The sequence below is a fragment of the Rattus norvegicus genome, chromosome 1 (assembly GCF_021556685.1).
Source record: "Rattus norvegicus strain SHRSP/BbbUtx chromosome 1, alternate assembly SHRSP_T2T, whole genome shotgun sequence".
NCBI classification, from domain to species: Eukaryota; Metazoa; Chordata; class Mammalia; order Rodentia; family Muridae; genus Rattus; species Rattus norvegicus.
This window is the reverse complement of record NC_141534.1, coordinates 242,596,042-242,610,953: the sequence shown is the minus strand read 5'-3', so window position 1 is coordinate 242,610,953 and position 14,912 is coordinate 242,596,042. Positions and strand designations below refer to the sequence as shown.

General features: G+C 40.3%; 1 protein-coding gene across 26 annotated transcripts in view; it reads left to right on the top strand.

The window, feature by feature from the left end:
* Asah2 (N-acylsphingosine amidohydrolase 2) overlaps positions 1-13,434 on the top strand; it is a 106,980-nt gene extending 93,546 nt beyond the window's left edge. For all 26 annotated transcript variants that reach the window (XM_087569653.1, XM_087569135.1, XM_087568642.1 and 23 more), the window contains 3 exon segments: positions 4,459-4,518; positions 7,513-7,601; positions 10,742-13,434. In XM_087569653.1, coding sequence (XP_087425779.1) covers positions 4,459-4,518; positions 7,513-7,601; positions 10,742-10,931 — 339 coding nt within the window. In that variant the 3' untranslated portion in view covers positions 10,932-13,434.
* The last annotated feature ends 1,478 nt before the right edge of the window (positions 13,435-14,912 follow it).

The window sequence follows — 14,912 nt, the reverse complement described above, 5'->3', positions numbered from 1 at the left end:
TGTACCCCGCTACCCCCAAGACCACCTGACCCAGGGTGGCACAACAGACAGTGGGCTAGGCCCTACCCTATCAATTAGTCAAGAACATGCCCTATAGACTTACCTTCAAGCCAATCTTACGGAGGCAGTTTCTCGGTTGCTTCCTTTTTGCCAGATGTTCCTAGCTTGTGTCAAGTTGAGAAAAACTAGCCAGTCTGCGTGCGTGCGTGCGTGTGTGTGTGTGTGTGTGTGTGTGTGTGTGTGTGTGTGTGTGTGTGTATTTATTATATATATAATTATTCCTCTGCTTGGCTTGCCCTGTGCCCCCTCTTGATGGTCTCATTAGTCTTAGAAAAAGTTCCTGGACCTCATATGTTTACATCTAGAGGAAGCAGGCTGTGCTTGCTTATCACCCCCAATATCCTCTCCGCACCTCTGCCTTCACTTTATGCATATTCCTTACCCCAGCCTTGTAATGGAAGGTCATACATATTCTATATCTTCATGTATATTCATCTTCTTTCCATTTTTGAACATTATGTTTTTGGTTAACATAGAAAAAAATGGATTTCCTTCCTATATTTTCACACACACACACACACACACACACACACACACCCCTTGTGTTTTGTTCTTATTTGTCCCTACTTCCCTCCCCTAGTTTCCTCAAACTTGTTTTTTATTTCCGATGAGAGATGGAATAAATCATGACCCTTGGCTTGTCTTTTGCAATTTCCTGTAGAACCGGTAGACTTCCTTGGGCTAATGTGTGTCTGCTAAGTGCCTTAGGAATTGTATTCCAATGTCCAACCACAGTCTCAAGCCCAACCAAATTGATACAACAAAATATTCATGAGATGAGACACCCAGACTGGGGCTGAAGAACGAAAGCTTCTGCGGTCTGGGATTGGATGGAGTTTAGACAAGGCTGGTGGAACCTGGTGATGCTGATCTTTGTCTGTTTCTGTGCTGTATAAATTTGTTTTAAACCATTTTATTCGCATACAATGAGATAAAGAGGTGTGAAGGTAGGAGGAAGTGAGAACAAGGGAGAGTTATAGAATATGCACGTCATGAAAGCAGAAAAAGGAATGTTTGGGCAAAAGAGGGGTTCAGCAGTAAGAAGATCTGGGGGACAGGGATTATGGGGTGAACAGAGACAGTTAGTATATATATATGTGTGTGTATATATTATATATATATATTATATGTTATAGTGTCACAGAGAAACCTAGCTCATATGTTTTTTAAACTGAATAATTTTTTCTACTTTCATGTCACAATGTCATATATGTATTTACATATGTTTAATCTATACCCACATGTGAGGCACAGCACACCACATTTGTCTTTCTGAGCCTTGCTTTTGTTTAATTCAGTGATCACCATTCCTATCACTTTTCCTCCAAATTTAATTCTGCTTCATAGCAGTATAGAATTCTACGGTGTTACATTTTATCTGTTCTTCTGTTAATGAACATGGAGGATGGTTTCCTATCTTGGCTCTTGTCCACAGTCCCTCAGTAAGCATAGATATGCAAATATTTTCTGGTATGCTGTGCTGGCTAGTTTTTGTCACATGGACACAAACTACAGTCACCTGGGAAGAGGGAACCTCCATTGCAGAGTTTTCCTTCATCTCAGATTGGCCTACGGTTATGTCTGTGAGGGCACTTTTTGGGTTAATGGTTGATGTGGAGGGAGCCCACTGTGGGTGGTGTCATTCCTAAGCAAGCTGCCCTGGCTTGTATTTGAAAGCAGGCTAAGCAAGCCACGGGGAGCAAGCTTCACTCTTCCATGCCTTCTGCCTCAGTTCCTGACTCCAGGTTGTTGCTTTGAGTTTCCACTCTAAATTGCTCAAATGATGGACTGTGAAGCAAAAGTATAAACTGCTTCTTCCTGATTTTTGGTCAGTGGTTACCACAGCAATAGAGAAGTAAACTTGCTGACCTGGGGTCCTTCATGGATATGGCTAGGGATGGTAAAGCTGGATCATCTCATAGTTCCAGCCCTAGTTTCTGAGCAGTCTCAGTACTGATTTATGTATTAACTGCCTACGTGTACATGTCCAGTAGCAGGGGAGACAGGTTTCTCTTCCCCTAATCCTGGCCAGCAGTGGCTGTTGCTGGTTTAGTAGCTAGTCCAACTGGCGAGAGGTAAAATCTCAGTGTGGTTTTAGATTGCATTTCCCTGACAACTAATGACGTTGAATACTTTAGGACAATATTTCTACGACAGTTGTTCTTTTCAAAACATTCTTTTCCACTCATTAACTCACTTATTGATTAGATGATTTGTTTTGGGTATTTAATTTCTGGAATTCATCTATAGAGCCTAGATAAGAATACAGAGTCAGATCTTGTGATGGACTCATGTTATATATCAAACTTGAAAGAATTTAGAATCACCTGGGAGATGGGCCTCTGTAAACCACTGTTGAAAATCATCTTGAGCATGTTAATTGATGATGTAAAACCCAGCTTTTCTCTCTCTGATTCTAACTTTTTACCTATTTAATTTATTGGAACTAAAGATGTATTTTAGGAGAGGCCAATGTGGTATAGTTCCCAGTAAAAATCACCATCAAGTCACATAGTTTTACAAGCTTTTCTCTTTACAAGCTTTTTCTTCTTATGTTTGTTATTCAGTAATTCCATACATGTGTAGAATGCAGCTTGATCACTCCCTCTCCTCTGTGGCTCCTCTCCTTCCCACTCCTGCCCACATCCCTCTCCCTACAGATCCTTTCCTGTGCTTGTGTAGTTGTTGTTGTTTGATGTCCCACTGAGTTTCATCAGCACCATCTGTGTGACCATGGATATGGAGTTAGACAACAGATCCTCGTGGACGCACCAGTGGGTACATATCTGAAGATAATTACTGATCATCACCTAGAATCCATAAATAGCAGCTGGTGTAGAAGGACTGGGTAGGGCCCCATGATAGTCTTCCCATTTCTTGATTGACTTTTGGCAGGTCCAGTCTTGTGTAGGCCCAGTGCAGCTCACAAGCCCAAAATCGCAATGGCTGTGTCATACCTTGAAAATAGCATTCCACGGGCTGGAGAGATGGCTCAGCAGTTAAGAGTACCCGACTGCTCTTCCAGAGGTCCTGAGTTCAATTCCCAGCAACTACATGGTGGCTCACAACCATCTGTAAAGAGATCCGATGCCCTCTTCTGGTGTGTCTGAAGACAGCTACAGTGTACTCATATATAATAAATGAATAAATCTTTAAAAAGAAAGAAAGAAAATAGCATTCCGCAGTCTCCTCCCTATCTTCTGGCTTTTAAATTCTTTCTGCCACTCCTGTAATATTCCATGAACCTTCCAGGGAATGCTATCAATGTCCCCTGAGGACTGAGAACTCAGTTGCTTTTTGGTTTTTGTTTGTTTTCTTTGTTTTTCTGTTTTTTTTCCTTGTCTCAGCACCTTGAGCAGCCAAGACTGTCCTGCACTGCTATTCATCGTGTAGAGAGGCTTCTCTGTAAAGCCAAGAGAAGTGTTTGTCTATGCGTACACACTTGCATCAGTATTCCTGGAAGCAGTTTGACACACTGCCAATCTCAGTTGTATAAGGGAGCATTTTTGGGAAAGGGGATTCAGGTCTGTATGAAATGGAGAAAGAGGGGGGCTGAAGCGAAGGCACGGCAGTTAGGAGTGTGCACTTCTCTTCCAGGGTACATGAGTTCGGTTCTCAGCACCCATGGCTGGTAGCTCACAGCCACTTGTAACTCCAGTTCCAGAGGAATCGGAGCTATCTGGCCTCTGCAGGAACCTACTCTCCTGCAGATATCTACAAACAGACATACACATCTGCACATGACTAAAAATGAAACAGATCTTTAAGGAGACTCAGAGAGTGAGCTCACTGCGGGCTTGACTTGCTCCTTTGATCTGTGAGCCAGAGCTCTTCCTCCCATAGGCTGTTTCTGTCACATTATTTTATCACCGGAATAGGAAAAGAAGCTAAGATAGGTATAGCCTTGGCATCCTCTAAATGCTTCTCCACTCCGTGGATGTTTTCCTTTGCTGTACAGAAGAAACTTTCTAATTCCCTGCAATCCCATTTGTTAGCTGATTATTTTCTGTGCGGTTGGAGGTTATTTTTGAGGCCGCTTTTTCTCCAATTAATGTGTTGACACCTTTGTCAGTGTCTGAGTGGCTGCAGCGATGGGGGTTCACTTCTGATTTCTCTGTGGTCTGTGTTGCCTATTTGAAGACAGGGCTCTGGAATGTAATTTGAAGCCATTTTCATCTGTTATCACGTTGAAAGATTTTTAGCTCTGGATCTTCATTTATCAGAATCTGCCAAAGTCAAATTCTTTGGATCTAATTCCTATCAAACTTAGAGGGATCCCTTAATGAAACGGGGTGGAATGAGTAAGCATCTAGGGTGTTGGAACATGGAGCAGACAATGCATCCAATCTGATAAGGAGGCTTGCTTTAGATTTCATTCAATTCCACTTTTACTTCCAGGGAGAAGTGGTTGAAGTTGTCTTTGTAGGCGCTAACCCAAAGAATTCAGCAGAAAACCAGGTGAGCCTCATGGTCTTCCAAAGTTTTAAAGTTTCTCTTCACTTTACAGGAGAATCTCCCATATCCAAAAATGTATCAGGCTTCTCCCCTACTTTATTTGTGGAGGTGGGAAAGTGTTCCGTGGGGACGGCTAGTGTGGAGTTGGATGTGGAAGACAAACCCATGAAGATTTAATTAACTTCTTACAGGGCCGTGTGTAGAACAGATCCTCCAGGACCACACTGCTTCCCCAGCAGATAAGGATTTAGAGACATTCTCATTTACATATTGAAATTTAGAACTTACTGAGTTTGTTATTGAAAGGTCAAAACAAAGGACATGATTTCCCTGCCTTTTGGGGATCTTTCTGACCCCTCCGGCACTGCAACTCTGGACCCGACTCTTCTATTTCGGGGTGATCACACACTGGTACCTGCCCTGAGGTTCTGTCCCATGTGCTCTTCGTTAGTTTACACTGTTCATTTCCTGTTCTTTACTGGAACATTAAAAAAAAGTTTATTTATTAATCTTGAAAAATATGTGCCCAATGTAGAAACAAGTAGCATATTTGTAAAATAGAACATTTCTTCCCACAAATCTATTTTTTAGAGTTATTACTGTTAAGAATTTGTTATAAAACATGTCTAATTTTTTTTGCTATTATATTTATGATAAAGCACACACACACACACACACACACACATACACACACAGTGTGTAGAAATGAGATCACGTTAACCTTCTGTAATTTCCTTAGAACTGTCTTATGTCCAACAAGCAATCAATAATAGGGCAGGTTCTGTCTACAAAAATCTGGACAGACAGATGTGGCACAGATTTGTAATCCCAGAGCTTGGAAGCAGAGGCGAGATATCAGTAGTTGGATGCTAGCCATTGCTATATAACAACTGTGATTAGAAACTAAGGAAATTAGATGGTAAAGCTACTCAGTTTGTACGGATGCTTGTTCAGCAAGCCCAGTTCAGTTCCAGGACTCCACATAGAAGAGGGAGAGACTGGGCTCTCACAAGGTGTCCTCTGACCTTGACATGGGTTCTGTGCCATGCACACACCCCTCTCACTACAAGCGCAATAGCATAAATAAACAAATATTTTAAAGGACTAAACAAAATAAGAGAAGATGACAAACCATGGCCACAAACTCTACAGAATTTGAAGAGAAATTTTAGGGGAAAGTGGGCATATGAAGCGCATGGGTTAGCACTTCCCTCCCCTGACTGAGGATGTAATCATTATATTGTGAGCCAGTCTCCTTGGGGTCCATAATCACTTATGATCCAAAGTGTTTTCTTCCCAAATGAGCTGTGTCACTTCTGTCTGTCCAAACGTCATTACTTCCGTGGTAGACATGTGGCAATATAATATCATCCCATGTAAGGATTGGGAGAAATGTTCTAATGTGTGGACAGTTGCTGTACACCTGTGGCCAAGCCACACCAGACCACGCTCATGCTCCTCACATTGCTTTCTGAAGAGATTGAAATACTGTATCAAGCCCAGCATCCTCAGGGTCCTTTTATCACCATTGTTGTGAGAACAGGATAACAGCATCGTAATGAGAATAGATTTCATTTCTCACAATACTCTGAGGTGGTGCAAAACAATGTCTAGCGTCCTGTGATCATCTGCAAACCTCAGTTATCACTGTCTCCAACCGCTGATTAACCGCTGTCTACAAGTATCAGGCTGGATGCTTTGTATGTACCCTTGCATGCAGCTAATTGAATCCTCACTGCTGTTCAGTCGCTTGTCTTATTGTCAGTGGCAGAACGTTCAATTTGTAGTAAATTGTACCTGTCAGAGATTATGACAGGGAAGAGGGAAAAGGTAATCACTAGCTTTGTCCCTGTTAAAGGCCGAGGTGTGTTTTCCAACCTGTACTCCAGACCTACTTATTAGGACCCATCATACCTACTACTCCGTCTGAGCCCTCTCCCCCATGGCCGTTATGCCTTGACTACGCAAAAAAAATAAATAAATAAATAAATAAATATTTCTTGATTAGCCATCATGATTATGAGCATATCTTTATCAAAATATCAGGTATCAATTGAACAATTGCAGAATTGTTTTAGACAATGACATGACCAAAACATAAATAAGTAATGCATTTACCAAAGTTGGTCTGGGTGCACACACATGGAGGCCAAAGACCAACATTGACTCTTGCTCACTTACCCTCTACTTTATTTATTTTTGAGACAGGGCCTCTCACTGAACTTGAAGCCTTAAGGGAGCTAGCAAGTGAGCGTTAGGGGTCCGCCTGTCTCCCTCCCTGCACTGCTATAGGCATCTCTGTCATAGGCTGTGGTTTCTGAGCATCCGAACTCTGGTCCTGGGGCAAGCGCTGGCCCATCTCCACTGCCCCAGCAGGCCTGTCTTTAAGGGAGGCTGTATTAAAGTCTTGTGGCCATTTCATTTATCAGCTTTCGTCTTATTTGACTCTTGGCTTTATTCGAAGCCAGACTCTTGGTGTGAAACAAATTGTTTTATTAGTCCTCTTTCAGTATAGAAACTGAACGTTATAGCTTATGTTACAGTTTCTAGGTATCTATTATTTAGTAGAGGTGTCTTTAGAACCCCAGAACAGGGGCAATTAATGCATTTTTGACTTAGGAAGGCATGGTAACTAATAATTCAGCTACCCAGAGACAGAGAGAGAGTTGAAGTCCCATTTCCTTGCAGATTGGAGAAAATCTATCACTCTTTTTAAAATCTCACTTCACGTTAAATTTCTTCTCAGCTCTAATTTGCTGTGAACACCATAATTATGCTTCTTTAGAATTCCTAAACTTCCATTTTATCGGGAGGGTGTAAACGATCACTCTGAAGACACTGCATGAAAGGGTTACTTAGTTATTTGGGTAAAATCCTAGCGTTTGTGCACGCACAGCAGCAGGCACGGGTGGGATGCTATGTAGCGAGGTGAGACAGTGCAGACCAGATCTCTCTCTAAGTGTTTGGGCTTGATAAGTGGTGTTAATTGTATTTCAGACCCATCAAACCTTCCTCACTGTGGAGAAATACGAGGACTCTGTAGCCAACTGGCAGATAATGCATAACGATGCCTCCTGGGAGACGAGGTAAACACGTTTATTGATTATTTGTCTTAGAAGCTTTGAAAACAGTTGCTTCACCATGTAGGAAGGACAAACTAAAAGACTTCTAAGTACACAACATTAATCATAGAAAATTCCCAAGGCTCCTCCTGGCCACATTTAACTGATTAATTAGACTCCATTTTGACTATCTTGACTGGAAGCAGCACAGTATGGGTTTCTTTAGGATTAGGTACTAATGAGGTGTCAGCTGCCACCTTTGGCTTTGATTTTAGTGGTGTCCTGGGTAGAGTCCGGTTCAGGGTAAGAAGGCGCTGGATCTCTGAGCTATGGCCCCATCCAGCTTCCATGACCTTTGTTTTTTCATGGTCACAGGGATTCCTGGAAAGACTAGCCAGGCTTTTTGTAAACTGGTTAAGACGTACACTGGGTGACAGAGTTGAGACGATTCTGTAGCGTTCATTGTAGAGGTCTTCACCTCCTTGCTTTGGTTTATTCCTAGATATTTGACTTCCTTTGACCCTGTTGCACATGGTCGTGTATGGGAGTGTGTCTGTGATCTCTCTCTCAGTGTGTTTGTTGGTGGTGTTTAGAAAAGCCAAAGTTGGGTTTTGGAACTTGACTTTGTCTACTGCCATGTGGCTGAAATTGTTGATTGGTTTGAGAAGGCATCTGGTGAAATCTTGGCATCTCTTACGTATCATAGCATATCATCGACAAAGAGGAGTAATTTTTCTCCTTCTCCCCCCCCCATAAGTATCCATGTAATTTCTCTCTCTTGCTTATTGCTCTAACTAGTGGTTAGAGCACAATAGTGAAAGCAAGTGAGAAGAATGGGCAGCCCTCTCTCACTCCTTGTGTCAGTGGGATTGTTTCAAGTTCTCTCCATTTGGGATGATGTCAGCTGTGGATTTGCCATAGAGAGCCTTTATTATGTTGAGGTATCTTCCCGTGGTACTTCTCTCTCTAGGACTTTTGTCAAAAGCATGTTCTATATCTATTGAGATGATCATGCAATTTTTTGTCTTTAAGTTTAGGTGATTGATTATATTTATTGACTTATGCTAGGTATGTTTAACTCTCCCTGCATCTTGGGGATAAAGCCAACTTGATTGTGGTGGATAATCTTTTTTATATGTGTCTGTGATATGATTTGTAGTGTTTTACCGAGCATTTAAAACATCTATGTTCCCCAAGGATATCAGCCTTTTGTTTACATTTGTTTTTATTGTGTCTTTATCTGGTTGGGTATTAGCGTGATGCTGACTTCTTAGAAAGAGTTTGGGAGTGTCCTATCTAGTTCTTACTGCTGCGAACAGATACCATAACCAAGGCAACTCTTATAAGGACAACATTTAATGCTTTTTTCATCCTTTAACTTTAAAGATAAAGCAAGTTTCTTATAGACAACATAAAGATGAATTCTGTTCACCTAGGTTCTGTCTTGTGACTGGAGAATTAAGCCGTTTATATTTAAAGTTATTGTTGAATGGTGTGCACAGATTGTATGGTATCATTTTGTTGCTTTCTATTGGTTATGCTATTAGATGTAATTTCTGTATTAGTAATTATAGTTTTATCTGCTTTCTTTCTACAGTCACTTGGCTAAGGCTATTCTCTTGAATCTGAAGTATTGCTTCTGGTATTCTGTTTAGGATTGGTTTAGTGACCAAGAGCCTTTTTGTATTATGGAAACTTTTTCTTTCTCCATTCTGTGGCAGATAGATTTTTCTGGCTATAGTCTAAGTTGGTAGTTATAGCCTTTTTGAACTTGGAATGTATTGCTTCAAACTCTTCCGGTCTTTGAAATTCACATTAAAAAATCTGATGCTATATGGATGGGGTTTCTTTCACATGCGACTAGTGTGTGTGTTTTTTCCCCCTTGCATCTTTTGATACTCACCTTTTGTTTCTTATATTTAGTGTTTGAACAATGATATGCCATAGTGAGTTTCTTTACTGGTTTTGTTCATTTGCTGCTCTGTGTGCTTCTTCTAGCTATGTCACTGTGCCTTTCCTTAGCTTAGGAAAGTTTTCTTCTATTATCTTGTTGAACATCATGTCTATTCTATTGACATGAAATTTTCTTCATCTATGCCTACAATTTGAAAAGTTGTTCCTTTTTTTTTTCTGGTGTCCCATAATTTTTGAATACCCTTCCCTATTTTTTCATATACTTTGCTAATACCTATATATAGCTAATATTCTATATCATTCTTGATCCATTCATTCTGCGAGTCAAGTTGGGTTATTCAGATTATTATCAGCTCCATCTCAATCTTTAGTTTGAGTTCTCTTTCTATTTATTGAATTCTTCTTTCAAATCCTGGATTTGTCCTCATTACTTTGTTCAGCTTTAGGCTTCTGTGTGTGTGTGTGTGTGTGTGTGTGTGTGTGTGTGTGTGTGTGTGTGTGTGTGTGAGAGAGAGAGAGAGAGAGAGAGAGAGAGAGAGAGAGAGAGAGAGAGTCTGTGTGTGTGTGTTGCTTTGGGCATCACTCAGGCAGGCATCCATTCTCTTTAAGTACATTGGTTCATTGGTTCGTTTCTTTATGTCTTCTTTAAAGTCCTTTAGTTTTCTGATGAACTTCATGACTGTTCTTTAAACATTATATCTTGGGGTTTATTCACTTAATTATCATTGGGGAAAATTTCTATAGGACTACCAGAAGGACAAACTGTTTTGTTCTTTCACATTGCTTGCTTAGACCCAGGCATGTGGACTTCCTCAGTTGGGTTTTATGTCTAATGTGGACATAAGCAGGCAGGGATCGAGCATAGGATGTGCAAGTTGGACTCAATCTGAAAGTGGTCCAGAGTGCAGGTGTGATAGAATCAAGCAGTATCTGGGGAACTCGAATGAGTGCACATCCTTTCCAAAGCTTGAGAGTTGTAGGCCAGATGGATGTGGCTTACTAGACTAGGCTGGGACATTAGATGTGGGACTCAGGGTAGATATGAGGACTGAAGAAGATGGTAGCAGGGTGAACTTACTGGCAAGGTCCTAGCATAAGATGATACTGCAGGCTAGGCCTGCAGTTTATATGTTACATGGGCAAGTTGAAGTTATCTGGTAGGAAAGAGGCCTGGGCTTGCATGCAGGATGAAGAATCACACGTTTTAAAGAGCAATATTCTAATTTTTATTGTTTGTTTTCTATTAACAGATTTTATTGGCACAAGGGAGTACTGGGTCTGAGCAATGCAACAATACATTGGCATATTCCAGATACTGCCCTCCCTGGAGTCTACAGAATCAGATATTTTGGACACAATCGGAAGCAGGAACTTCTAAAGCCTGCTGTCATACTAGCATTTGAAGGAATTTCTTCCCCTTTTGAAATTGTCACTACTTAGTGAAAAGTTGACAGATCTTGAAGAACAGCTTTTCTCTGTGCACATTATAGAGTGATTTCACACAAATGTGAACTACCAGTTTAATTTTTGTAATTGTCTCTGTTTGAGGGACAGATTGTTTATTGTGAATGGACAGAGGTATGTGTTTGTGTTGTTGTGTGATTAGGTGCATGCATGGTAACAGGGAGAGAGAATGAGAGAGAGAGAGAGAGAGTGAGAGTGTGCACGCAAGCGACCGAGCGAGAGGCAGAGATAAAGAGAGTTATCAGTGAGCAAGAGAATATTAGAGAAGAGCCACTGGTAACCATAAGCCTTGTTATCTTTATCTAAAGCATGATTTTCCTTGAAGCTTTGTGGTTGTTTAAGAGATAATTCCCTCTAATATGAAATCCCTGATGTGTAGTGATAGTATGTGAAGATATGTGAATGATGTTTATGCTATTTATTTATAGACTTATTAAATGAGAACACTAGAGAGCTTTCTAGAAGTCCTCTAGAATGATACTTGATTTTACAGAGAGGAAAAAGGAGGTTTACTTCTCATTAGGTTAGAATAAGGTTACTATATATTTTTCCTTGGTTATAGTTACAAAATAACATGTAACTTTACCACAAATATTTGAGCCCAGCTAAAATATACCCAGGAAATTAGCATGCCAGGTTTTGGTTTGTTTTTGCATTCAAACAAGCATAGTCCTTCTGATCACTCCCTTTAGAATGGATCTGCCTGGCTCAGGGTCATTGCTCATGCTCAGATCATTTCTGGAATTGCCTCCCAAGTCCAACTATGCGAATGTCACTTGCAGTGCTTTGACTATGCCTCGTATTCCTCAAAGTGTCCTTATCCTGCTAAGTAATGTCTCTTCTTCCCCAAATTTACTCTAAGTGATTTTAAAATGTTTTCACCAATCAAACGTACCTCACACTACAAAGCTTTGCCTTGAATTTAGATTTTGAAACAAAAGTATGAAGGCTGGAAATGTAGTCATCAAGGGGGAAGTTTTAAATGTATCTGTCTGTTCTTTCATCAGCTACTCACTCCCTCATGGGGATCACTGAATAGTTATTTAAAACCACATGTCCAATGTTGTACCATTCCTGGGTCTTCACAATTACAGACATCATCATAATGAGATGATTGGGTAGATGATTCCTTTGAAGGGTAAAATATTCAACCAGACATATAAATTCTGAAGAGACATTTGAAAACTATAATGCTCATGTCTCTATTTTGTGTCTTCTGGGCTGGGTATTCTCATTTGGGAGGAAAGAGGGCCCAAACAATTTTTCAATATTAATCTGAAAGTAATGTTTTAGAAATTATGATCTAGACAGTCTAATGAATGTGATGGGGCAATGTAGCATGAATTGTCTGAAAGTACGATTTAAAATTACTTAGATTAACTAATGAAGTCAATATTTGAACACCAATCAGACTTTTGTAGATAGGTAAAAAGAAAGCATTTTAGGAGAAACCGATCTTTATTTCAAAACTAAATTTGTCTTATAAACAATAGTGGTAAGGTATACCTTCACTTATTTTCCCTATGGTTTACCTACTTAAACACTGTAGATTGACTCAAAAGGCATCTGGAGAGTTTTTTGGTGACTCCATTTCCCACTTGGCATTTCTATGGGTATTAACTGCTAAAGAATAAACTGATCTGGATTTTCAAGGGTGGTGAACATGTCTCCTGATGGGAGGGAACACCCTATTATGTTCAAGGTTCAAAATAGTTGATCTCAGAACAAAAACAAGAACAAGAACAAGAACAACACACACACACACACACACACACACACACACACACACTCCCATGGTATTATTTAAAATTTATTTCTCATGACTCAGAACAATACAAGGGTTTATTTCCCATCACCATTCTCTCCAGTGAAGCTTTTTTCAAAGTCTACATAGGAGTTTCTCCTTTCTCACTGATAACTATGCCACAGTGGCTACTACATCACTAGTAATTTACATGCCCAGCCCTGCATGGAAATAAATCACAGAAACATAATTTCCCAGTAGACTTAGTCTCTTCCAGCCTGTGTACTTCTAGTGTTTGCAATCTGTAAAAAACCAACTAGGTCCCTGCATTATCCAACCATAGTGATTTACCTGTACGTAAAGGAAACTTACTAGATAACTAATCTGGTCAGTTCATGTAAAGTCACAGATCTTGTTTATGTCTCTGTCTAGAAATAGCTTCAGGAGCCAAATTACATGGAGGAACTTCTGAAAAGGGGCACTGGATGTGGAAAGTGGTTGGTTGGGGTGGTGAGAGCACTGTTTCTGAGAAGGGTTTGTTTATTACGTCTGACTGTCTGTGCTTTACTGTGCTGTGCCTTGCCTGCTCTGATTTCAAGGATTCTGTGAGTCCTTCAGAAGCATAGAGTAATTCCTTTTCCAGGTCTATTTTTTTTTTTGGTGAACATTCTGTAAAAAACTGTCAGCATTCAAGATTATATTTAATAATAAATTAAGAATTATACTTGGACAAAATGTCTGGGGACAGTGATTTGTAATGAGAGGTAATGCAGACTTCTGAAGACGAGATAGAAGAGGGCTGTGACTCCATGTTATTTGAGGCCGGGGTGGGTAGTAGAAATAACCTTGGCAGATAGACAGCCACTTAATCTGAATGCAGATTAGTTCCCTCCAACCTCTGACAGTCTGGTGCTGGTAAAACGTGTACAGCAGGTGCTTCCTGGACTTCTTGGGCGGCTGAGACATTCCCTTGGCAGGTAGCTAATTATAAAGTTATGATCTGATTCTGGATAGCAAGACCAAGAATAAATTTACTGATGGGTACCCTTTCCCAATCTGCCATCTTATGTTTCTCTTCCAGAATAACCCAGCCTACTGCTTTCCCCTGGTATTAAAATGTGGATTTTATTCTTAAATAAAAATCACCATCATTAGATGATGCCTTTATAACTTCAGTGTTTCAAAATGATGCCCGTGGTTCCTAAGCACTCGCTCTTACTTGCTGGTTTAAACTGACTTTTGGAATCTCTAACTGATAAAATCCTAGAGAAGGAAACCTATATTTCCCTGTACAAAGAGTCAAGATAACATCTAGTTGCAAGCAGCAAGATATTCCTGATCAACAGTAGTTCAGACTGTAAACAATCTCACAGAGCAGTAACTCTCGAGGTACCCATTTCATGTATGTTCTAGCTACCCACTGACACTTTTCTTAGCATATTGATATTAATTCTATGGCTTATCCTCTCAGTCAAAAGATTGTCCTGTACAATTAATTGCAGGTTGAAGTAAAGGGTGGGAGGAAGATTATGTTTAGTATCTTTTTTTGGGAGGTGGAAACTAGTAAGAACACAAGAAGAATACCGAAGAATACCCCTTATGTTTGTTTCCATTCTCTTGGACTGTGCCATGTGATCACTCATAGCTGCAAGGGAGCCTTGGAAGAATATTTGTTGTTTTCTGCTTTGAGAAGCAAAGGCAAGTCCTGATAGCGAGGATAAAGAGACGCAACTTTTTGAAAGTATATCAAGCAAACAAAGCATTTTACAACTTTATTTACTTCTTGACCCAGGATATATGCATGACATCTGTACGTAGCTTCTTTTTAAAAACGATTCTTCCATCATTGAAGGAAGGGAACCTGTGACCTGGAGAGGAAGGGATGGAAAATCAGGCATCAGCTCTTGACACTATCACGTCACTTTTCAGGTCCCATCTATGGCCACACCTAGAGCTCACCATACCTACACCCAACCTATTTGTTCTTTGTAACAATAACAGTGAGTTTTACCCTAGGAGATACATCTCAGAAAAGCTATCAGAACCACAATCGTCAAAAGGAACTGAAATTTCCACCGGAAAGTGTACTTCTTTAGTAAGTTTGTGTTGGGCGCGTTTGTACTTTGTGGCTGATTAAATCTTGAGGATAAAACATGGTAAGGCTACACCACTGTCTTTTTTAATCAGTGAGCTTGGAGTTTAAAGCATAAAGC